Consider the following 24,450-nt stretch of genomic DNA (forward strand, 5'->3'; position numbering starts at 1 on the left):
CGGCACTCAGATTTACAAGCCGGCACCGAGACCGAACAGGGAGACTCGCCGCAGAGGAGAGAGGGGCGCCGAGCGGGTACTGACAGCTTGGTAAGCGAAAACCACTCGCGCCCCTTTCTCTCTTTCGCTTTTTAAAAAAAAAAAAAGGGCTTGGGGCGGCAAAGTGCCGCCCCTTCAAAAGTGCTGCCTGGAGCGGTTGCCCCACTCGGCTCCATTGTCGGGCCGGCCCTGACTGTTCCCTTTTCCCGTGTACCAGAAGCGGCTACAGGATATCATATTTTTATATCCACAAAGGATAGACCTCTCATTCCCTTTCATACGCTGATTAATACCAATGCCAAGTATGGCGTCTTCAGCTGCATTTGTCTTCCAACAACTATCATTTTCAAAGCTGACGCATATTGTCCTTTCTTAGTAGTTTGTTCGCTATCTTGCATGTGATTGTGACCTTTTGCCTTTAAATCCTTTACCTACTTTATTATTAATACTTTTGTGATATATATGTTTGTTTTTAGTGGTATCTGGCTCCTCATCAAGCTCCAAGTATGACCCTGACATTCTTAAAGCTGAGATTGCTACAACTAAATCCAGGGTATGTTGAAATGGGGACGGTATGTTCTTCTCCCTCTTTGATATGTTATTGCCATGTTCTAGAGCAGGGGTTCTCAAACTGCGGCCCTCCAGCTGCTGCAGGACTACATCTCCCATAATGCTCCTTCAGCTAAGGGGCTGGCTGAGGAGTATGGGAGATGTAGTCCTGCAGCAGCTGGAGGGCCGCAGTTTGAGAACCCCTGTTCTAGAGCATATATTCTCTGTATTATAACACATCAGCATAACAATAACTAGTGTCATTGTTACCCCCCACCAATCTCTTTAGAGGTCCTCATGAACCATAATTACATCCAAATTACCGGTAGTAAGTATATTGAGCATAAAATTGCACTACATGTCATAAGTATCTGGTTATACCATTAAATATCATTATAAATAACTTTTTTCTTCCTTACACATTATCATTATAATTTAGTTATCACAGACGTAAACAGGAAAGTTCAGGCATTGTTTGATGCCTAGATCTTCATGGTTCTCCCAATTAATAATTAAACTGATTAGTTTGACAGTGAAAGAATGTGTTGATTAAATAACCCAACCGTACAACCGACTCCTCTTTAGTCATATAAATACTTTAAAAAGGCATTTTATTGTAATGTTAAGTGGTATGAATTATAACTTGTGAGCGGCTGAGAAGAATCCAAAAACAGGAGGGAATTGGTGATTTATCTGGCTGAGCCATGATCAGCCGTCTAGATAATCAGGACCAAAGCAGGATTTGGATAGGAGCCTCTCAACAATCCACAGACAGTTGTCCAGCAAATATTCTGCAAAATATCACAATGACCCTGGGGTAGCAGCGCAAACTATAGCTACTAACTATATTCCAAAACATTAGGCTCAGACCCTTTTATGTTATTTCAGTAGAATTTTGCCATTGACTTCAACCAGTGACTTCAAAGGCAAATGTTTACCATCATTGACAGTAAATAAAAAGTTGCAGCCGAGTTAGAATGTAAAGCCGGGCTGTTTCTAAAGGAAATTCTCACTATGCTTTAAATATAGCAAGCTTTTTGTATAGCTCTTTATACTGGTTAAGACCATAAGCAAGTTCTTCACTGCACTACTTTCTCTAAATTGTCACCATTATGTGAATATTATACTAAGGTACAGATTTGAACCTTGTTAGCCATAGAAAAAAGAGCAAATATGGTAAAGATGATACCTTTATCGTCTCTTTTGGTGTTGTAGACTGCTGCAGATTATTTTTGTATGGATAAGATAGATACTGGAAAGTATGACATAAATTCTTTATCACGATTTAGGCCTGACTTAAGGGTGTCAAAATGTAGCATTAGTTAGTATATATTCTTTTCTCTCCATATCCGGAAATTCTCCATTAATATGGTGACCCTCAGATTCTTGCTATACTAACTACACTATTGTTTGTGTCTATTTCAGGTTAATAAACTGAAGAGAGAAGTGGTGTACATGCGGCAAGAACTTCACTATAAGGAAAATGGCTACCAAACATTGAAACAGTAAGTTTCCCTCGTTTAAATGAACTGTTGTGGTATATCCCCCCTTATTTAATAAATGCTAACAAAAAGCAACTAAAGTTTGCTAAAAGGTACCGGGAAGGTACAGTGAAATAAATATAGTGTGATTCCCCGATTTCTGCAAGAATAAGCATATCTTCCCAAATAGTTATCTCCCAAATTTCCAAATACATATCTTTGAAATAAAGAATTGACCACAAAATGTTGTAGGGATGTTCTCTGCCTGAAGAAGCGATATTGCTTAGACATTATGCACTAATTTGGAAGATGTTCTCCAAAAACTACCTAAATACTTTTCAACTGATATATTCTTGTGGGAAATAGTGTAAAGAGAATGCTTAGATTAAAAGCAAAGGAAGAATATGGAGGAGACAACTGTGTAACCCTGAGAATTTGGCCATTCACATTGAGGCCCGGAGGTTGGGGTAAAAACCCGGAGAAGTACAATTTCAAGGGTTTTTATGAGAAATTACAGTTGGAGGCCAAGAGAAGACCAAAGAGATAATGCCACGGTGGAATTCAGTATATATTCAGTAACCCTAAGCACAAATTATATGGCTCACCCTTCATACCTCCATTCTTTTTTCCAAAACCAGGACCAACAATACTCAAAATTATTGACGTCGCTACATGCTACTAACAGGTGTCAGTGCATCAAATGATTATTTCATGAGTAAAAGTTTTTGTTGTTGATATTCATAGTGAGATGATTCTAAAATACCCCAAAACAGCCCTTTGATCCATTTCCCTATGACATAAAGCTTTGAAAACAAACGAAAATTAATTTGCAACATGGATATTATATCAACGGATACAAGAATTTGACATTTCGGTAGAGATCAAACTGAAAAGAGGGATTAATGAGGCTCTTTTTGATCTTGTTTTGATTGACAGTCTGTGTTCAAAAAGGCTTTGTAGCTCTAACAAGCCTTCCGTATTTTGTCTAATAGAAATTCTGGAGTTGTTCCTGTCTAAATACTTTGTAAATAACTCATCATATAATATTTCATAGTTATTTCCCAGGTGGATCTAAGAAGAATGTTCTTCACTGTTCTTGCTCCCTTGCTAAACCTGTTTTACTGCTATCCTGAACTCTTGCCCAAGCTACACCTTTAGCTGGGCTCTAAGAATTCATGTTTAAATGGTGTAATAGCAATACCTTGTGTTTTAAACCTTAAACCAACATGCTTATATAACCAACTACTTTCAATGTCCCATCAAAATGTATCTGTCTCTTAACTGACGTTATTTGGATTTTTTGGCATCCAGCAAAACATTGGTTAGCCAACAGGTAGTTATTTGTTTCTTAGGGGTTGGGTTTTTGCCACCTCTCGGTTAACAGTGATGTCTAACTATAAAAAAAGCCTCATACTCAAAAAACAAGTGAAGCTAACTCGGGGATCACCTGTAGCACCTTAAATGTCATGTTGGAATATGGAGTACATTGAGTTGTTCTGAACTGACTCAACCAATGAATTTGGACCAAGCAGCCATTTAATGGGAGAAGAATTATTACCCAAGGGTTCCAGTTTCTAATATAAGTGTAGCAACGGGTAATTTTGGCTATTTGAACCTTTCAATTCCTATTTTCATTTAATTTGTTTCTTTGTGTGCCATTTAAATCAGAATACTACACCTCCCAAGATTTTAATTGTCCTAAGAAGGTTTTGTTATAGGTAGGGTTGTTAAAGAACCTTATTAATACTTTTAGGTCCTTATTTGGCTGTTTAGAAAGCACTTCTTAGAAGAATAATGCATGTTACACAACATACTACATAAACACACTTAGTGTTATTTATATGCAGACTGTTGTGATATTTTAGGGATGTAGAACATTTTGGGGTTTATTCACTAAAGGCAGAGTTGGTAGAATAATCTGCAATTTACTTTTGCATTATAAAGCACAAAACCCAGTGAGGCTGACCATGTAAAATGCACAATTATTTTCCATCTCCTTACCCATTTAATAATGCATTATACAACATACCCTTTCTCGCCGTATGGAATACAGCTGGGTCAGTGACCTAAAAATATATAGGTGAAAAATAAGATGGCAGCTGCCAGTGTGCTACAAAATTAAGCATATAAACTTTTATATCATGGTTTTATATAGACGAAGATCTCATTTACTTAGTTAGCATTCAACTCAAGCATAATGTAAACATAAAAATATCCTGTGCCTCACAGCATTTATATCTTCAGAAAATATATATATATTTTTATGACAGCATCCCTATAAATAAGATTTACTGTCTTTTTAAACACAAGTCAGATTTTTTTCAGAGAAACATTTTATTGTTTTGTGCTTTGTTAGCTTTTTTAAGCAAGGTAGGACTTGTCTAGTCGTGGCTATATATTATTTGTAGTGTACTAAATAACAATTATCTTTCTCCAGTAGCGTCCTGTAGCATCTTGTTTTTTGATTGTACTGGGTTTTTTCGTGGAGACCTATTTATCCATAGTTTGTTATATATTTTAGCTTTATGTGAATGTTTTTAAATGCTACTGTAACAGCACCACTGAAATAAGGATTTCAATCGTTTGTTATTCAGAGAACTGCTTATGAGGCCGGTTCATTAGATATCTAGTTTGGTGTTTGTGTCATCGACAAAGATGAGGACGATGTAATTATTCTGTTTTTACATATAAAGAATAATAATGAATGAGTTCTTTTATATGTTTGTGCATCCTACGATAACCCCAGTGCTAATCAACTGTGAGTACCAAATACTAACATTCTGCAGCATAAAAATAGCCAAAAACCCAAACGATGATGTTTGTTCTAAGTAATCATCATTACATTATGAAAGGTGCAACGTTCATAAGATATCCATCCTGCCTTAAAGATCTCATTTCAGTTAAATCTGTAAATCTCGGCACCTTGCTTTGCACAAAAAAATTAACTGACAGTGGCAAAATTTGGATTTGTTCAGGAGGTTCTATGGTTCATGGCTGGGCTTTGAGGGAAATGTATTGTTTGTTCAGGGAGCAATCAATAACACAGAAATAATTATTTCAGTTAAACTCATTAGTTAAAATATATTAATCAAACATATTTAAATGGTTAGAGTGGCTGCATTGCATGAGTGATCTAAATTGGAAATACTAGATGATTTCTAAGAAGTGAAGTAGATTTTTAAGAATGTAATCCTAATCTCGGAAATTCCATGATCTCTTAAGAAACAGATCCTGAGATCCCGGATTAATACATTAGCAAATCTGACATCCTAGACTACCAAAGGTCTTCCCATCTGTTGTTGATTGCTTTTCGACAATAGAGCTAAACTTACTAAATAGAATGAGGCATTGGTCACTCACCCAGCAATGGATCAGTGTAAAACATAGCGAGTATATGCCTCACTATGGCAAATCTGTAGGAGAAAAGTATTCCTTCTATGAAAGGCCAGCAGATGGTGAAGTGTGAAGATATTTACAGAGATGAAACTGGGGGATGGCTAAAGAGATTGTGGTGGTGGGGGGTGGAGGGGGCTCAAGTGTGGTTGATCAGGAGTGTGGAAGAACAGACTTGCTAGACAGGAAAATGTATCAGGAGTGTTTGGGATGGGCACTGTGTGGGTATGGGGTGGATAACTTGGGCAGGCCAAGTTTGTTTGTAAGGTCTGTGTGCAAAGTAAGTGTTAAAAAAGTTCTGGTGATGTTAGTGTGGTCTTAAGCACCTGATCCTGTATGAAACAATCAACACCATGATGGGGCCTCATCTTGTAGTCATTGAATAAAGTGGTGATTGTCAAGTTTAAAGATTCTGAGGTTTCTTTACTTACATGAAGGTTGGTAGGAAAGTTTATAGGAGAGTTTGTAGGATAGTTGTAGTTTCAACTCTTTGGCTTTATGATACATTCTGAAGGCCCATCCCCAGGGAGCTTCTGGTGCAGCTTGGCTGGTCCTGTATAATGCATAAGTCTCCACGCCCATTAAAATATGCATTATGCAGTGCCAGCTCAGCCCTTCCAGCTGGAGGAACCTACCTGTGTTGGCCTTTCATGATGTATAATGAAATAAAAGTGTTAAAACCTTCTCCTGCAGACTCCCCAACTCTCCCTTTAGTCAACAGAACCCACTGTCATTACTGGGCCTCGGCTGTAAAATGAAAAGTAAAATCTTGCTCCTAACTGCCTGTTTACCTAATGTGTTTTTTTTGTCTGCTGCTAATGCAGGATTGATTCGAAAATGTCAGGAAACCATATTGGCTACAAACTAGATGAAGCCCAAGCAATTTTGAATGAAATGAAAGCTATCAAAAAAGCCATCAGTTCTGGAGAAAAAGAGAAGCGGGATCTAATTCAGGTATTATGCATGGTTTTAAGCTATGGAGAACAATCGCTGTAAGCATTTTTATTTTATCAATTTAACATTGACATGCTTTTCACAGAGACTGTGCAATTCTGAAATGTTAAACTTGGCAGCTCTGCCAGGGCTTTGCAAATCTGGATCGAATGAAACCTTGAATCAAATCAGGATAAACGTTTTCAAATCAAACCTCAAATTAAGTCAGTAGATTATAACTTTATAAAAATACTACAAAAAAAGTTAATCAGATATAAGACTTTTTTCATTGGTCAGCTACTTCTAACATACACTATATGGACAAAAGTATTGGGACACATTATTGAATTCAGGTGTTTCAATCAGACCCATTCCCACAGGTCAACAAAATCAAGCACCTAGCCATTAAGTCTGCATTTACAAACATTTATAAGAAATGGGTCGTTCTGAAGAGGTCAGTGAATTCAAGCATGGTACTGATAGGAGGCCACCTTTGCAATAAGTTAGTCTTTGTAATGTCATCCCTGCTTGATATTTCCTTGTCAACTGTAAGCGATATTATTGGAAAGTGAAAGTGTTCAGGAACAGCAGCAACTCAGCCATGAAACAGAAGATCATGTAAAGTCACAGAGCGGGGTCAGCGCGTGCTGAGGCGCAAGGTGCGAAAATGTCACCAACGTTCTGCTGATTCCATAGCTGAAGAGTTCCAAACTTCCACTGGCATTAAAATCAGCACAAAAACTGTGGAGGTAGCTTCATGAAATGGTTTTCCATGGCTGAGCAGCTGCATGTAAGCCTCACGTCACCAAGTGTGATGCCAAGAATCGTATCGACTGGTGTAAAGCAAACCGCCACTGGACTCTGGAGCAGTAGAAACGTGTTCTGTGGAGTGACGTATCGCGCTTCTCTGTTTGGAAGTCTGATGGGCGAGTCTGGGTTTGGTGGATGCCAGGAGAATGTTTCCTGCCAGACTGAATTGTGCCAATGTTTGGAGGAGGAGGAGGGATAGTGGTATGGGGCTATTTTCAGGGGTTGGGCTAGGACCCTTACATCCAGTGAAAGGAAATCTTAATGCTTCAGCATACCAAGACATTTTGGACAATCCTATGCTTTCAAATTTGTGGGAACAGTTTGGGGAAGGTCCCTTTCTATTACAGCATGGCTGTGCCCCAGTGCACAAAGAAGGTCCATAAAGACATAGTTAGATGAATTTGGTGTGGAAGAACTTAACTGGCCGCACAGAGCCTTGACCTCAACCCCATCGAACTCCTTTGGGATACACTGGAACAGAGATTGCGAACCAGGCCTTCTCGTCTACCATTAGTGCCTGACCTCACAAATGCTCTACTGAATGAATGGGCACAAATTCCCACTAAAAACTTGTGGAAAGCCTTCCCAGAAGAGAAGCATGAAGACAGGAAGCACAATGAGTCTTCAAATAGTTCCATATTCCGATCAAGTGATTGAAGTTCCTCCATACACCTTGCACTTTCGCCTTTCATAAGGAGCAATGTATCACATCTATTTGGAATTTTGCAGAGTGCTAAAGGAGGCAGCGTTTCATGTATAGATTGATTGATTTCATGGGTTTATTTGTGTGTATGCATCCTACACTTCTTTGTTCTTCTATTCCAGCAGATCCAAAAAATCAGAATTGTCTATTTTCAAGCAAATCAAACACAAATCCTTAATAAAAAAAATAAAGCTTTGCAGGGCTCTTGACCTCAGCAAACCACCATTCTACCACATCCTCTATGTATACAGTTTTAACAAGAATTATACACCCATCAGCCATAACATTATGAACACCTGCCTAATATCGTGTAGGTCCCTCTTTTGCCACCAGAGCAGCCCTGACCCGTCGAGACATGGACTCCACTAGACCTTTGAAGGTGTGCTGTGGTTTCTGGCACCAAGACGTTAGCAGCCAATGACTCGGTCACCGGTCCACCTCTTTTCTTTCCTTGGACCACTTTTGCTAGGTACTGACCGCTGGAGACTGGGAACACCCCACAAGAGATGCTTGGAGATGCTCTAGCCATCACAATTTGGCCCTTGTCAAAGTCGCTCAGATCCTTACACTTGCCCATTTTTCCTGCTTCTATCACATTAACTTTGAAGATTAAATGTTCACTTGCTGCCTAATATACCCCACCCACTGACATAACAAGATTATCAGTGTTTTTCACTTTACCTGTCAGTGGTCATAATGTTATGGCTGATCCGTGTATGTTCATATATTTTTGTTACCAAGTTGACAATAGTGAAAACCCAAATTGATTATTTTTATGAAAAAAGCCTACTGTAACTATTCATGAAATGAATCAATAGTGTTGTTGCTGACCATGTAATTATTTAAGCTAAAACATGCAGGGTGGAAAAGTGATTTCTGCATAGACTTCCACCGAAAACCAATATGCATATAATACAAAAGCCACATCCACTTTAAGTAGTAACAGTGGATAAGTTGGCAAGGTTAAACATTTTTATTTGATTAATCACACCACAAACTAGTAGTTCCCAGCTTCACTTTGTATATGCTTCTCCCATAAATCCTTTCATTATAAAGTTTTTTTAGGCTGTGGGTGCCTGTACATGTTGGTGCTCTGGAATGTATGCTACATACGGTTAATATATTTTGAGGCTATAATAATGTAGCGTACAGGAAGACCTTTGTGAAATTCCTAAAAATTATTGGAAAAGTATATTAAGCAATAACATTGAAATACACGTAGATAATGGTGGTAGCCATGCCTGGGAACTGTTTTTCACCAACCCAGGTTCCCTCAACCCTTGCATACTACCGACCCATATCTTATATTTCAAATACTTATTGGGACAAGAACCCACCCTTTTGGCTAGCCCTGTCTCTTTTTCACAACTAACTAACTAAACCCCTAGGAGAGGAGGCGTAAGAATTCAGCCAAGCATGGGACATTTCCTGGTATAAGACAACATGTGATGAGCCAGACGGGTTGTGTTTGTTCCTCGATGAAATGGGAAATAAATGTCACCACTAAGAGGAGTGGCTCTACTTGGGTGAAGGCAAAACTTTCATCAACTTTTGCATTTGGTGTTTACCTTGGTTTTCTCTTCTGCCAATAAAGTTTTACAGATAAAATGGAAAAAGAAACACATATACTAATCCATAGAAATTGGCTTTCTGTAAGAAAGAATTTAGATGTTTGAAATGACATTACTGTTTTTCAGAAATATAGTTAAATCCACAAAGCATGAAAGCATTTTAATGAAGACATTTATCCTTTATCATTTCATCAGAATTCATAATTCCTACATTTTGACATGATTAATGAACTAATCCAAGCCTAATGACGGATTGACGGATTAATTATGTTATTTTGATTTCCTAAACTTTTAAATATTTAGTAATGCCATTAAGCCCATTCCCTTTCACAGGGCAGGTACCATATTGTTTGGGAAGATACACTTATGTGACTGCAATTTCAGATTTTTTAAAGATATTGGTTAAAGGATGTTTTTACATTTATTTGTGAAAATAAACTTTCCAATAATAAATGAACATCTTCATCTCAGCTATACCTTTTCTCCAAAAACACTGAAGCTTGAAGAAATTAACATTAATAAATTTTTTCAATTTATTGTTGCTAATACTTAGCTACCGATGCCTTTCCATACTGTAAACTGTATTAATAAGAGAGTAAATTAATCAGTATGTAACTTGCAAGATATATGCAGTGTGTATGATTATATATAGCAGAGATTTCCTTAAGTACTCAAACATTGACTTTTAAATAAAGCCCCCTGGTAATTGACATATCTGTCTTTGGCAAGTAGGACAAGTTTACTGTTATATTACACAATGTGAATCATATACAATGCCTGTTTCAACAAACGTATATCGCAATTTGCCTTCTATAATTATCCCATTAAATTGTGTAATCTGTAAACAATTAAGGGCTTGAAGGCTTTTTTAGTCAAATCATGTTCCTTTCCTTTGGCATTACGTAAACGCTATTGATGTAGATACATTTCTGTTCTAACCAGTACAGCATCGGTTCTTTAGCAATCTAGTGTGATTCCTTGTCCAGCATGTCATGGGGCCTATTCTGTTCATTGTACCCATAAATGCACAATCTGGTCCTTTTTATTTGGTGCTGCCTCTGGTAAATAAGAAAAAAATGAATGCCATTGATTGTTCTGTAGGACAATAACCAATATGTTAAACTGAGTACAGGCAAGTTACATAAACACAATTAATTCTTAGTTTAGAACCACTAATATATATATATCATGGAAATTTCCCAGAACTTGGACATTTTACATCTTTTGGCTTTTTAAAAAATAAAAGTATGTTTTCTTCTTTTGTTCATTAGTATACTTATGTATATTTGGCAAACAAGAAAATACATAACATGAAAGTAACTTTTTAAAATAAATATTTTATAAGCAGAAGGGGGAAGCAATTTAGCATTGCACTTACCATTTCCTGTTGGAACTACATTTCCTTTATAGAATGTCGAAAAAATTATATATGGTTTTGCAAAGCTCTGTTAATTTATGGAACAGCAAATATAAACATGTGCTGGTGTGGCTACAGCAAAATGTGACTTCTTATTGTAGCATAAATTAATTTTTTAATACTCATGGCAAGGACAGAGAGGAAGGCATAACAATCAATGCAAGGCTATTTCAAATGTAACCTATGTGGTTAATTCATCTTCTACCTAACAAATACATCATATAGCAAATGTTACAAAGGAAAAAGCCACAGACAAGACATAGAATAATAATTATAATAAACAGTGTTTTAAATAAATCCCTCTAACAAATGAAATAAAGCCACGTGCATCTACAGAAAATAATCAACCTGTGGCCACATATATTATTCAATGCTTAGCCAATCATTGCATTATAAGAGAGCATGGGAGTAAAAATAAAAAAATATGGCCATTACGCATTCATTAATAAGCAGCCTACTTTATTAAACATTTGATATATTATCCCGCTCCCTCAATAATGTTGTTATTCAAGGGTTGGAGGGATCTGTATTCATGTCCTTATCTACCGAATGAAGGTTATTAATACACTGAGAACATCAGTAATATTTTCAAATGTTATATAATGTCATTATAATCAAAATAAAATATTCCTAGAAGATATTAGTCTTATTAAACAAATACTGTCTCCTTCTAGAGTCTTGCTAGATTGAAAAATGGGTTCTGCTTTGACAAAGGATCTCAGTCAGATCTGTGGGCCAGCGATACATCTTTAGGAGGTTCGAATACTTCTCTTCCAAGACAGTATCTCAATGTTAGCTCGCAGACCGACGTTACAGGGAACGTAAGTATTATAATATATTTTATATAAATATATACAGATTGTTTGTGGTAAATATTATGTTTATATAAAGATCTATACGCACACATATAAATATAAAGCTATTTACCTTTTCACTTTTAAATGTCCAACAAAGGAAATCTAAAGATCTGGATAAGAAGTTAAATAAAAGTCAGTAACTGACAGGAGAAGCAGGGAGGTACTAAGCTGGAGGAACTATGATCCTACAGAGAACAAATGCCAGTGGTTGTGTTTGGGTTTCAGAGAATAGTGTATGAATTCAGAGAAAAAGGTCAATGTGAATGATTAATGCATGCTTTTATCAGTTGCGAGAAGATTCATTAAGGCACAGGTTCCAACTCTAATCCAGTGCCGATATAAATTGATACCAAAGTTAGGCACTGTTTGGAGTCATTGAGGACTGGAGCTAGGGAGTTACAATGGGCTGAAACAGGAGCATGGCGAGTGGAGGAGAAATGCCTAGGGTATAGAAGGATCTTACCAGAAGTCTCCATAGTGTCCAGATCATACTAATAGTATGATAAGAAATTAATGAGCCCATATCTCAATTAAAGGCATAGTCAAAAGTTCACAATTATTTTTTGTGATGACTAAATAACTAGCTTATACATATAAGCATTATTAAGCACAAATACTATATAAATAGTTTTCATTTACATGCTACAGTGTACAATAGTACACACGGTACAGAAGATTTTAGTTTCGTAGGATTTTTTTTATGTATAGCTATAGTTTTTTAGAAATGAAGTTAAACAGTGGCAGCCTTCAGTACCCTGTCTGATGTTTATCTAGGTATAGTATCTCCACTAAAAATCTATTCTGTTGATGTTAAATAATGTTTAGATTTACCTGGTAGAGTTTTCATATCTGGACTATATAATGATGCCCACATAGTTTCTTAATAGACCAAGTTTGAAAATAAGGCAGAACGAATATCATATGTTCTTATAATTGATATTGTTTTCCTAGCTTGCTGTCATCAGTAATAACCACTTGGCTGAGAAGGTCAGATTACGACTTCGGTATGAAGAAGCAAAGAGAAGGTAATGTTTCTATACGCAAATATCCCGGTATCTTGGGGTGGGAAATTAACTGTCTCTAGCTGAACATAAAAAAAGAAAATGACCAGAAACATGGGATACAAACATAAGATAGAATGAACTTGCCATTATCTTAACTGTCTTGGCAGATAATGCATTCTGTGTTTGCCTTTTGTGGGTAAATGAAATGTTTTGCTTTAGAATAGTTCTTACATAACAAAACCTGAACATTTTTATGATAGTCACTAACTATGGTTGGGAAGTTTCCACACATATGTTTCCAAAAGTTAACAATCTTCAAAAAAAAAGGTAATCTCTCAAGCAAGTTGAAGATGGTCATGCCACTGTAGTGTCTTGAGGACAGCATTGTCCTATACATCTGTGCCACGGGTCTAGGTAACCTGAGGCTTTTCAGTTGCCTGGGAATTACATGTCCTGTTGTATTCTATGGATTCCACGAGTGCATGAATGACATGCGGTTCAAAGAGTTTATTAAAAACGTTCTTTTCTTTTGCAGAAATAAACTGTATTCTATTGAGCTACTGTTCTATATGTGTATAAATCAATTTAGCAGACTAGAAACATATTCCTTAGTAAAATATAATAATGTATTTTTGAGACACCAAAAAAATTTGTTGTGCACAAAAAAATATGTTTCTACCCTAATATGTATTAGATCATTAGATCACACATTAGATCACACTGATCCATCTGGTTTCCTTTTCATATTTTTTCAGATCTTATGTGTGGCTGTAAGAGCACATCTAATGGTTTTACAACATTATCCAATAGTCATTTAATAACTTCAGGCTGCAAAATATTTTATAGGGGACCGGTTGTTACTAAAACACCTTACGATTGTCCTCATGCAGAAGATTTCTATGTGGTATCTACAGAACAAAAAAAAAAAAATTAAAAGCCATCTCAGAATAGTGTAACCCTGTAGATACAAATGGAACACGCTTACTTGGGTTTATAGCCAAATGATGAGTGATGTATTAGTGATGTATTTCCTTATAACAGAAATTTTCTTTTTTTTATTGTTTTTTTTCTTAGGTAGAAAATGTCAGAAAAAATTGATTTTAGAAAAAAATTTACCACCATATTATGTTTGCATGACATTTCTTCAACCAAATCTGTGTGAATGCCTATTTTCTAAAATTTGCAGAAAAATTTCACATTTTTTTCATATATTTTGAAAAGCCTTTTATTTGTTGTGTGAGCTGTATGCAATATCTTATTTACAGGATAGCCAACATAAAGATACAGCTGTCTAAATTAGACAGTGAAGCCTGGCCGGGAGTTCTTGATTCTGAAAGGGATCGGCTTATCTTAATAAATGAGAAAGAAGAACTCTTAAAGGAAATGCGGTTTATTAGTCCCAGAAAGTGGAGCCAGACTGATGTGGAAAGACTAGAGGCAGAAAAGCGGCGACTAGAAGAAGATTTACAAGCTGCAAGAGACTCCCAAAGCAAAGCACTTACTGAAAGGTAAAACTAACTGTAAAACAACCCTACCACTGATTTGTACAGACTGCTTGGAAGGACCAGCGTGACGTACACTCAATTTGTTTGCAAAAAGCTGTTGCTAAGCCATCACCTATTAATTGTCCCTAGATGGACATCTTGCTACTTACACCCTGCACATGTTCCCAGGTAGGCTTAGTAAATACCCTATCCTTTCATTTAATTTCTCTGAAATAACTGGGTATGTGATGATACCACAAAGTCTAAATGGATAAAGCTAATTAGAGTCCTGAAACCAAATGGGGAGTTGCCTTCCAAAGTGGTAGGGGAATCTGTAGCAAAGTATTCAGGTGGCTTTCTAAGACATACATGTCCTGAACCTGAACCTCCATTCCCCCTGTCCAATGTCCACATATCCTCTTTTACTCATCTCCCTTCAAAACTTTTAAACAGTCTTTCACTGACAAACTTCTTTTAACCCCCTTCCCTTCCCAAATTGTTGTATTTTCATCTATGTCTGTGTTCTATTTTATGCTTTTCTCCCAAATCCCCCTTTACCTCTGTTTCCAATCCTTGCCCCTAACAGTCGTCATGATTGTGGATGAAGCAGACATCTGACCTCACTGGAAAAAAGATCTTAAAGAAACTAGATGTTTCCAATCAAATTGTTATACTTTGGAGCAAATTATTATTTTTCAGGAGTCTACTGCGTTCTGTCTTCAGCAACAAATTATCAAACAGATTCCGTCCAGACACATTATTCTGCTTTGTAGTTTTAAAGGCATCTAAAGAATGATTTTTTAGTCTGGGAAGGGTAAATGCCGACGTCGATCTGTTTGGTGGTTTCATATATACAGGACCATTCTGTGATTTTAAAGGAAGTAGATGTTCATCCTATGGAACCTGTGGAATTTAGTGTCAGGTACTTGAACTATACATAGATTATTTCTTTCCGATTTTCCAGAAGTCAGGAAGTGATTATGTAAATACACAGTAAAATATTTCGTTTTGAAGCATACCAGGCCTGCCATAAGAGACACTTAGATTAGAAATGGCATAGCACAAGGCTGTACCAGTATGGTCTGATCATCTGTAATACTGTCAGACAGGTTAGGTTAAAAGAGGCATTCAAACCAACTAGGGAGTGCGAGCTCAAGGAGCACAACATGTTTTCTGAATATACGTAATGTTTCCCTTAACACTAGGGCACATATTTTGATACGGCAAATGGAAATAAAGTTTGAAATAGTAGATATTGTATAGTTTGGAATGCTTTCTCAAAATTCTTAAGGGTTTCTTTACTAAGCATACCTAATTTGCAGGTGAGTTTAAATATTTAGGCTTAACTGTGTATTATTTAGAGCCAAACTGGCATTTTTTAAAAGAGGAATGAGACTTGCCGCTTCATAAACTTCAGGGTATGTGGATTTTACTCCAATTAGGGTTGTCAGGAAAATTAGATTCTCCAGCATATTCACAGTCTGTGACCAACTGCTTTTGATCCTGTTCTTTATCAGTTCATGATGTGATGGCTTTCTAATTGCCTTTTGTTATATATATATATATATATATATATATATATATATGTCATGTGACAGTTCCCATTTAAACTCTTGTTAGAGGAATTTGTTTTATATGTAATTGTTTATACAATATCCACATTTAATTTGCCTTGATCATAAGTTTTTTTTTTCTACAAACAAGCAAAATTGTTTTCTTTTCTTTATACTTACATTGTGTTCTTGTTAGTTTTATTGACCAGTATTTTTCCATTTTAAAAGTGTTATACTGTTATCTTGTTTGATCATTTTAATGTATTTCTCCTTCTTAACCTTATCATTTACTGTGCAATTACAAAATGTAAATCCCTTTTAGCGGCTACACTAAAAAAGAAAGCAATACTTTTGTTTCAGAACAACAGATAGGTTATCTGTCAGAGAACACATTGAGTGGGTCCTTGCCAAAGTGCGCAGGACCTTATTCTGCTGCTAGAATTAAATTAGGCATGGGTCCTTTGTTGTTTAAACTGCTAGATTTCATGTTGGACATTATCTCTACGTGCTGTGTGTTCACATTCACTGAGAATATCAGATGTAATGACTTTGGCACTTTTCCCATATCAATTAAAGTCAATTTTTTTACCAGCTTTACAAGGGGTAAAATCATTGTGGATCTGATATAACAATTAAGCAGCTTGTTTCCATCTTCATCTGTGACACAAAGATCTTGTCTATTTTATAAGAGACAAGTAAAATAAAAAATCTTTTCTGGAAGTATGCAAAGATTATTTTAAATATCTAAACTGTACATTGGCAAAGTAACAAGCACATGCAAATTTAGATCCAAAAAATCACAATGTGAATGTATACATTTTTAAGAGACAGTAGACATCGGGGTTATTTAGAAAGATCAATTGCGCATCAGCTCAGATCTGTTGAGTTCTAATGGTGTCTTATACTCATATCAACCATTGAAATGGTCCAAATAGCAGAAACGTTCCATTGGGTTCCATGGTGGTCCGATCTCTTTTCAAACTTTACAACACAACCACTTTTCTAGATGTCTAGATGTCTTTAGAAACTGGACGGTCACTAGACTGGTATTTCCACTGTAATATCTGTAGGCATGTGTGACTGTGCAATTACTACATTTTTAGCGGTTATTTTGCCCAACAAGCCCAGCAGATTACAGGGGATTTACTATATGTGCCCAGTGGCTGGACTGGGGGCTGAAGGTGAAGTTATTCCTGTGAGTTCCATTAAATATAAGAAAAATATAAAAAAACATATACATTTATTATTCTTGTTAATTTATATTCCTTTAGGTTAAAGATGAACAGTAGAAGGAATCAACTGGTCAGGGAACTAGAAGAGACAGCAAGATTAATTGCAACACTGCACACTCAATTAAAGAGGTATGTATCACCATGAAGTAAGGTGCATTAGTCCTAATTCAGCAAATATTTAAATGTGTATGTAAATTCAAAACTAAATAATTACAGTTGTGCAAAATTATGAAAAGATTGTTTCTTTCTCCACGGATTTGTCTGTATTATTCTGGCCTCCTGGAGCACTTTCGCCAAGAGCCCAGGGTAATGCAGCAATTCACTGGGAGAAGCTGATCATTAGCAATGAAACAAGAATGAAGACAAGGAGGACGTGAAGAAGAGAAGAACAATATCCAGATCTGTTGAAAATGAGACAGAGGAGTTAGGGAGACATTAAGAGACAGAGGGCAACAGAGAATGAGTGTGGAAAATGAAATTTAAATGCAAATTTAGAGGATTCAGCTTTGTTCCTGTTTGTTTTGTTGGGGCACCTTCCTCATTCTCAGACATTTGTATGAATTGTTTACATTGGCAAATTTTGTTAACATTTGTACGAATCCAAATGCACAAGTCTGCTTTGTACCTTCTCATACAGTGCCGGAATTGGAATGTGTTGGGATAGGGGATCACTGAAATATTGTTTTGGGTTTTCCCTTAAATAGATGTCCAATATACTTATAGTATACTCTAATATATAATTACCAAAATGGTGGGGATTCTTCAGGGCAGGGTTTGGGTTTTCATTGTATTTGTCACTAACACTAGTACAAATGTATTTTTTACATTGATACAAGTTTGCATCAGATTTTTTATGTGTCAATACATCAAATATAAATATACAAGCAGAGCTAAAAACATGTCCATTTTCTACTATGGTCAATGCCTCCAACATGTTACATTGATTTTTGTTTTCTTTAATCTCATCTTTTTCAGCCTCTCTGGCAGTACACAGTCGCTTTCCTCAGGCAGCAGTCCGGGATCATTAGCATCCAGTAGGGGATCCCTAGTCACGTCTAGCCAAGACTCCTCAACATCTGCCAGTTATACTGACCTCTACCATGAACAACTGGACCAGTTAGATTCAGAATACCAGAACAAAGTTGACTTCTTACTTCAGGAAGGAGCAGTTGGTTATAGACCTTCTGGTTGTATCACCACCATTCATGAAAATGAGGTGGTGAAATCTCAAAGGATTGATTCTGCAAACCGTGTTCAGGTTTTGAGGTCCTTATCTGGAACGCCCAGGTCAATGACATCTCTATCGCCTAGGTCTTCACTGTCATCCCCTTCTCCGCCTTGTTCACCGCTTGTAACTGACCCATTTTTAACTGGAGATGTTTTCCTGAGCCATGCAAATGATGATGACATTGACCTTAGCATGCATTTTTCCGAACTTGGGCTAACTGCTGGTGAAGATGGCTACCACTTTGAATCAGAAGACAAAAGTAAAGGAAAAGGTAAAACTAAAACTTAAGGCCGATATATTAATATCATATAGTATTGATATTATATTAATTATTCTTATTTCTTGAACATAGCTAGTCATAAAATAAATAAAAGATGTGCAATTTTCCTCCAACTGTAAAACGTACGAATTCTGAATATAAGCAGTTTACTCTGTAACAACCATAATGAATAAAGGATTTTTTTTCTATGTCGTTTTAGGTAATTGTCCAATAGTACATTATTGGATCATCATATTAATGGCTCATTTCAATTTTAGTTCATATCTTAATGTGTAGTGTTTATTCCTGCAGATGAAAATCCAAGTATTTAGACACAGTGATATTCTTAGACTGCGACAAGATACGCAATTAAAATCCAAGCCAGCAATGGCTCTAGATTTCATGTAAATTGCTACTGTGTTAAAATTATGGAGTCAAAAAAACGTAATAGTATGTCCCCCTTTTCTCTTTTAAATAATAGGTATAAACTGCCTTGGTGTTAGCGGTTTAAAAGCAACCTGTGTATCGTCTGCCATGTCAGATGAATCTGTAGCCGGAGACAGTGGAGTGTACGAGCCTACTGCACAAAGGTATCCTGTTAAATAGTAGCATCCTGCCATCAGCATGCTTTCTGCTTTCTTGCTATAAAGAATATTCATAAAGTGTTCCAGTGTGTTTAAAAATATTTATGTTATTGATTGTGATGCTTAGGTGCTGCATTTTAGATATGGTTTTAGGGTGCGGTCTAAAAATGGGCTCATATGGTAAACTAATGAACTAATAGCTTATTATTATGCAAAGAACAGACAAAAAAATGTAAAAGCCTCTTCCATCAATAAATGGAACCCGCTATCTGTCTGACATCGTCACAGTGACTATGTAAACACAAGGAGTGGGCTGGCAGGAGGGTCACCATCAGAAATCTTGTACAAGCCTTTCATCAGCCCAGCCCATGTCATCCCATTGCTCCACCCATCACTCCGCCTTAATCACACCTTATAAGAACAGGGGCAAGTCTAGGGTTAGCAGCGCCTGGGTGCAGTATTTCTTCAACCCACCTGTCACGGAGCTGGCTAGTCCGACCGACTACCTCCGCTGTCTTGTGCTCCCTTTGCCCGGGACACCACACTTTCCCCGGTTCCCCAGTCACTAGCCGAGACTCAGTGTAGGGTAAAACCACAACGAAAACTGAATTATTTTAGACACACAGGGCTGGATATATCCAGCAAAACACACATTATACACATAAAACAAGATATTGGGATACAAACCGCCCCCTTAATCTGCCTCCCAGAGACAACAGGGACAGTAACGGGATTAACAATAGTATAAGGGGGGGGGCTGATTTATACAACATAATAATGCACCATGGGGTGGAGGGGTCTGATATTAAATTAAAACAATGGCGGTCACTCCCTGCTTGCAGATCCTGGCTGTCTGCCGGAGATAATCCCCTCAGCCAGTGATGGGATGATATACTGCTGGGGGTAGCCACAGAAGTCTTTACAAACCCAGAGCCCATAGTCAATAGGGAGGAGGCTGGCAGTCAGGCCTCTCCAGTGGTCCCAGTGATGGAGGGTTCCGTCACACCACCCCTATAACTAACATGCATACATACTGACACTTAAACTTGCTTTAACACCTACTCACTGTACACTTACACACGTTCTTTCTTCAGATCTTCCTCTCCTGCAAACCCTATGTTCCCCCCTGAAACACTAACGCCCTAACAAGCATACACACTTTCTAACACCATGCACTCATGCGCAAGCATGCTAACACCATACACCACTATACACACATTCTAACACTACATGCAGATATACACACTCACGTCCATACAGTTACACACACAGTACCGTATGCACACACAAGCTAACGTCACACTCTTATATACATGCGCACACTATCCAACAACATACTCTAACACTATATAAATATAGTGATTGTGTGTATATATATATATATAGATATATATATAATGTTAGTGTGTAATATTTATAAAATAAATACACTGACTTATTTATATACATACTGACTCTGACACAACAGTACTTACACAAACACTGACATATTTACACATACTAACATACGCACAAACGCTAACATACCTACACCCACAGTATCATACTTACACATATGTTCTAACGCACACACATACACAGTGAAATACTTACACAGACTAACACCTTTACTTACACATATACAGCAAGTTACTTTCACATATCAACTTAGTTATTTACACTTACACACACCACATATCTTTGTTGGCTCATGAGGGGGTAGGCTGTGTCCAGCTTTTCGGCTCCCTCATGTTCCTCACACCTTATGTCTTTAGTGCCGATAAATTATGTCATATTCTGGCATTAAGACTCACCTTGTTGGGCCTGAAGAAGTGTGGCCCGCAGCCTTGGCCTAGCGTTATGTCAGGGGAAGCAGGTGCTAGGGGCCCACAGGCAGCTGTGCGTTTGCCAGGACTGGTAAAGGTACACCAGGCTTGCTGTAATAGTGTGAAGTTTGACTGGGCTGAAAGCTGCCAGTACCCCCCAGCAAAAATGGCTACCTGTTAATATGTGGGATGTGAAGGAATGGAGTGGATTATTGTTGCAGAAGTAGCAATAATTTGAAAATAATTTAGGGCAGGGCTCGACAAATCCCTAGGTGTTTGTCAGCCTGTGATCGCGGGGGCACTGCTGCTGCTGTCTGCCCAGGAGTCTGGGCAGAAAGCACAGCCACTCAGAGCCCCACGGAGTGATTCTGTAGGCTGAAACCGCGATTGCAGGAAAACCTTCAATAGCGTTTTCAGCTGCCACAGGCAGCTTCAGGAAAGGAGGTTGAGTGTTGATTCCTCATCCCCCTGCTGCCTGATCGCTCCACGAGAGCGAAAGTGCAGCGTTAACCCCTTCAATACCTGGAAGCCCAGGCAGACCAGCAACAGCAACAACGAGCCCCCACAAGCCCTGTGATGACTCCTGTAGGCATGGAAGCCTACAGCAGTCATCAGAGACCCCCCACAATGGCTGGTCTATAGACCAGCAATTGCGTCCCAGCTGCCAGAGGCAGCTTCAGGGACAGGGGGAGAAGGTTCTTCGGTCTCCACATGAGTGTGGACAACAGCCCCAACACCCCCTGCTGCCTGATCGCTCCATGAGAGGACAGTGCAGCGTTAACCCCTTCAATTCCACAATTGTGTATAACAGTCAATGTTGTGCTCCAATGGAACATCAGCATTGAAAGCGTTAAAAAAACTAAAAAATAATTTAAAACAAAAAAACAAAAACCAGCACTCCAGGGTGCTTCCAGGTCAAATGCTGTGAGTTTAGTAAGTGGGCTGATGATGATCAGATCACTCCTGACCAACTGTTCGTTTAAAAAAAAAATCCTGGCTCCCAACTTTTTTAGCTGGTGCCTAGATTCACAACAAATTTGTCAAGCCCTGATTTAGGATATACAAATATATATATTCAATTAATTGCAGAAATTATATGTCCTTACAGTATACACTACAAGCAAGGGTGTACTCTACTTTAAAAAGCTGAATGTATTCTTAATCTCTTACTTATTAATTTAGTTTTAAAAATTGTTTCTTCTTATCAGGCCTGTGGAATATGATATTTAAGCTACTTATTCTTTATCTGTTTGACTAGGTTGCTAACATAATTATGTTACAAATGAAAGCTTCAATCTCCCCGAGGCTTTAAGGATAATCTCTTTTGAGACATAAGGCTACCATATATGATCTTACAAAGCATTATTCTTGTTTTTATTTAACTATATTTTATAATCTGTCAGGGCAATTACAAGATAAAATTCTTACTTTTTTTTCTTTAGAAATGTACCATAAAGGGAATTTAAATCCTGCTAAAAACATAACACATAATTTTTAAATACTTGAAAATGAGCTTGCCTCACACAGAGGATCATTAAATGTATCTATTAAAATATAGCTAATATTTACATTGAAATGCTTTTACCACTTTGACACATACTGATTAAGTTTTTATAATGCAGATACAAATGTTTTTTTAATTCACATTGATCTTAAGTTAAGCCACATGTACACACAAAAACGCAAAAGGTATGCCAGCTGTAACATCCAGAATAGTTACAGCTGGCATACCTCATGGGGGTGCGCCTCACCAGAGAAAGCAGGGAGGCAGACCCCCTGCATGTCCGCAGGGAAGCGCTCCGTGGGGTCATGTAACGTGCTCTGTGGTAGTAGTGGTGTAAAATGGGTCCTTAGCGCCAGGTCCCCTGACGTACCGCCAGACCAGAGCTGCGGAGCATGCGTCCTCACTCCCAACATGCTGCGTCTGAGCGGCGGAATATGACATAATTTCCCAGAACTTAGACATATCGTGTGAGGACCTTGAGCTAGCAGAAAAGCTGGCACCGGCCTACCCCCTTCTGATCCAACAAAAATATGTTGTGTGTAAGTATAAATAAGTATGTTAGCGTGTGAATGTATGTTGCTATATTTGTAAGTAAGGATGTAAGTCTGTGTAAGTATGTTACTGTATATGTGTAATATGTTAGTTTATACGTGTAACTATGTCACTGTGGGTTTGTAAGTATGATAAAGTGTTTGTAGGATAGAGCAGGACAGACAAAATACAGGAAAAGGCGTGACGTGTTTCACACCGAATGTGCTTATTCCAAAAGTTTAGCCTGGTCCTGTATTGAGTTTATCCTACTCTCTATTTTATTGTCCAAGGACTTGAATAAAAGATTGCATTATTTTATCTGGACTTTTGCTTTTTTGTGTGTGGAGTATTTTGAGATTTGAGCTACTAGTTTTGTAACCTTTAAATTGATCCTTTTGTCATTTCAGGGGTTGTAATTACATTTGTATCAAATTTGATTCATATGCACAGTAATACAATTAACCCCTTAAGGATAATGGGTGGTCCCTAGACCCATTGAAAACAATGCATTTTGAGGCCATATATGTACGGGCTTTGTTATTAAGGGGTTAAACAATCTAATGAGTGGAGTAGCTAGTGTAAAAAAGGTATCATTTGGGGGAATATGAATGTGAAGAGTCTTCTGTCCTGCTTAGCTGTTGTTAAACTGTAACCTATGGTCAGGAATCATATTTCCATTAATTAACATCATTCTTAACTTTTTTTAGGCTCTCGTTGGAAAATACAGAATATGATGCCGTGGATTCTGAGACTGTAGGCACTGCTAAAATCAAAGTCTGGATGAAGTAAGGACAAATTGTTGTAATTTGAAAAAAAACCTCTTGTATGCTGTTTTTTTCTCATGTGGCATTGTGCTTTGCATGTGCATAGAACAAATAATTAAATATGTCAAGGCATTAAAAAAAAAGTCCAAGAGGGAAGAGGGTATCACGAGAAAATTCTACTTCAGAGTACTTTCATAGATACGTTACCTGTAATAAACTTCCAGTGGATGGAGTGAAGGAAAACACAGAAAGCTTTTGATGTTTGATGTGCATAAAGCAATCCTAAAGAAAAAGTTAAAAGACATTCAAATAAGCCAATTGGTTTATTGTCTTCAGAGATTTTGGGGGCCCATGGCGAGGACAGTTTGCAGACTACCCCTATCTTTAGGAAGGAGGCTTCTGCTCTACCTCACACTTGTGGTCTCTGCAGGTCTGAGATGCGGAATACTAGCAAATTACATTATATACCATATAATCTCGCTCTGACCTAGAATGTCAACAAGCAAAAGGGAGAGCTGTAAGCAGCAGCAATGCAGAGCCCAGGGAAGGAGCCCCGTTTGCCCGTGCCTAAGGGCTGTCCTGCATAAACCCATATGCCAAAATCTAACAGTACAGAGCTATTTATTCAGAATTTTATGGGACATAAAGGCTGTTGCTACCTGGATGAATGCCAAGAATACAACAGTGCAAAAAACCCCATATCATTTTGTCCAAACTAGCACTGATTGGCAGCAGATTAAGGTCTTTAT

The 24,450-nt window shown here is 37.6% G+C and overlaps 1 protein-coding gene across 1 annotated transcript in view; it reads left to right on the forward strand.

Moving 5' to 3' along the window:
• Positions 1-24,450, forward strand: part of LOC149285891 (protein KIBRA-like) — an 88,376-nt gene that overhangs the window by 43,440 nt on the left and 20,486 nt on the right. Inside the window, exons 4-13 of the mRNA XM_089494775.1 lie at positions 516-592; positions 2,014-2,093; positions 6,287-6,416; positions 11,571-11,717; positions 12,705-12,778; positions 14,023-14,265; positions 17,066-17,155; positions 18,002-18,525; positions 18,995-19,103; positions 23,645-23,722. Of these exons, the coding sequence (XP_089350901.1) occupies positions 516-592; positions 2,014-2,093; positions 6,287-6,416; positions 11,571-11,717; positions 12,705-12,778; positions 14,023-14,265; positions 17,066-17,155; positions 18,002-18,525; positions 18,995-19,103; positions 23,645-23,722 (1,552 nt within the window). The remainder of the gene's footprint in view (positions 1-515; positions 593-2,013; positions 2,094-6,286; positions 6,417-11,570; positions 11,718-12,704; positions 12,779-14,022; positions 14,266-17,065; positions 17,156-18,001; positions 18,526-18,994; positions 19,104-23,644; positions 23,723-24,450) is intronic.

This window comes from Sceloporus occidentalis, unplaced genomic scaffold (assembly GCF_023333645.1).
Source record: "Sceloporus occidentalis isolate IW3139 unplaced genomic scaffold, rSceOcc1.0.p SCAF_75, whole genome shotgun sequence".
Lineage (NCBI taxonomy): Eukaryota > Metazoa > Chordata > Lepidosauria > Squamata > Phrynosomatidae > Sceloporus > Sceloporus occidentalis.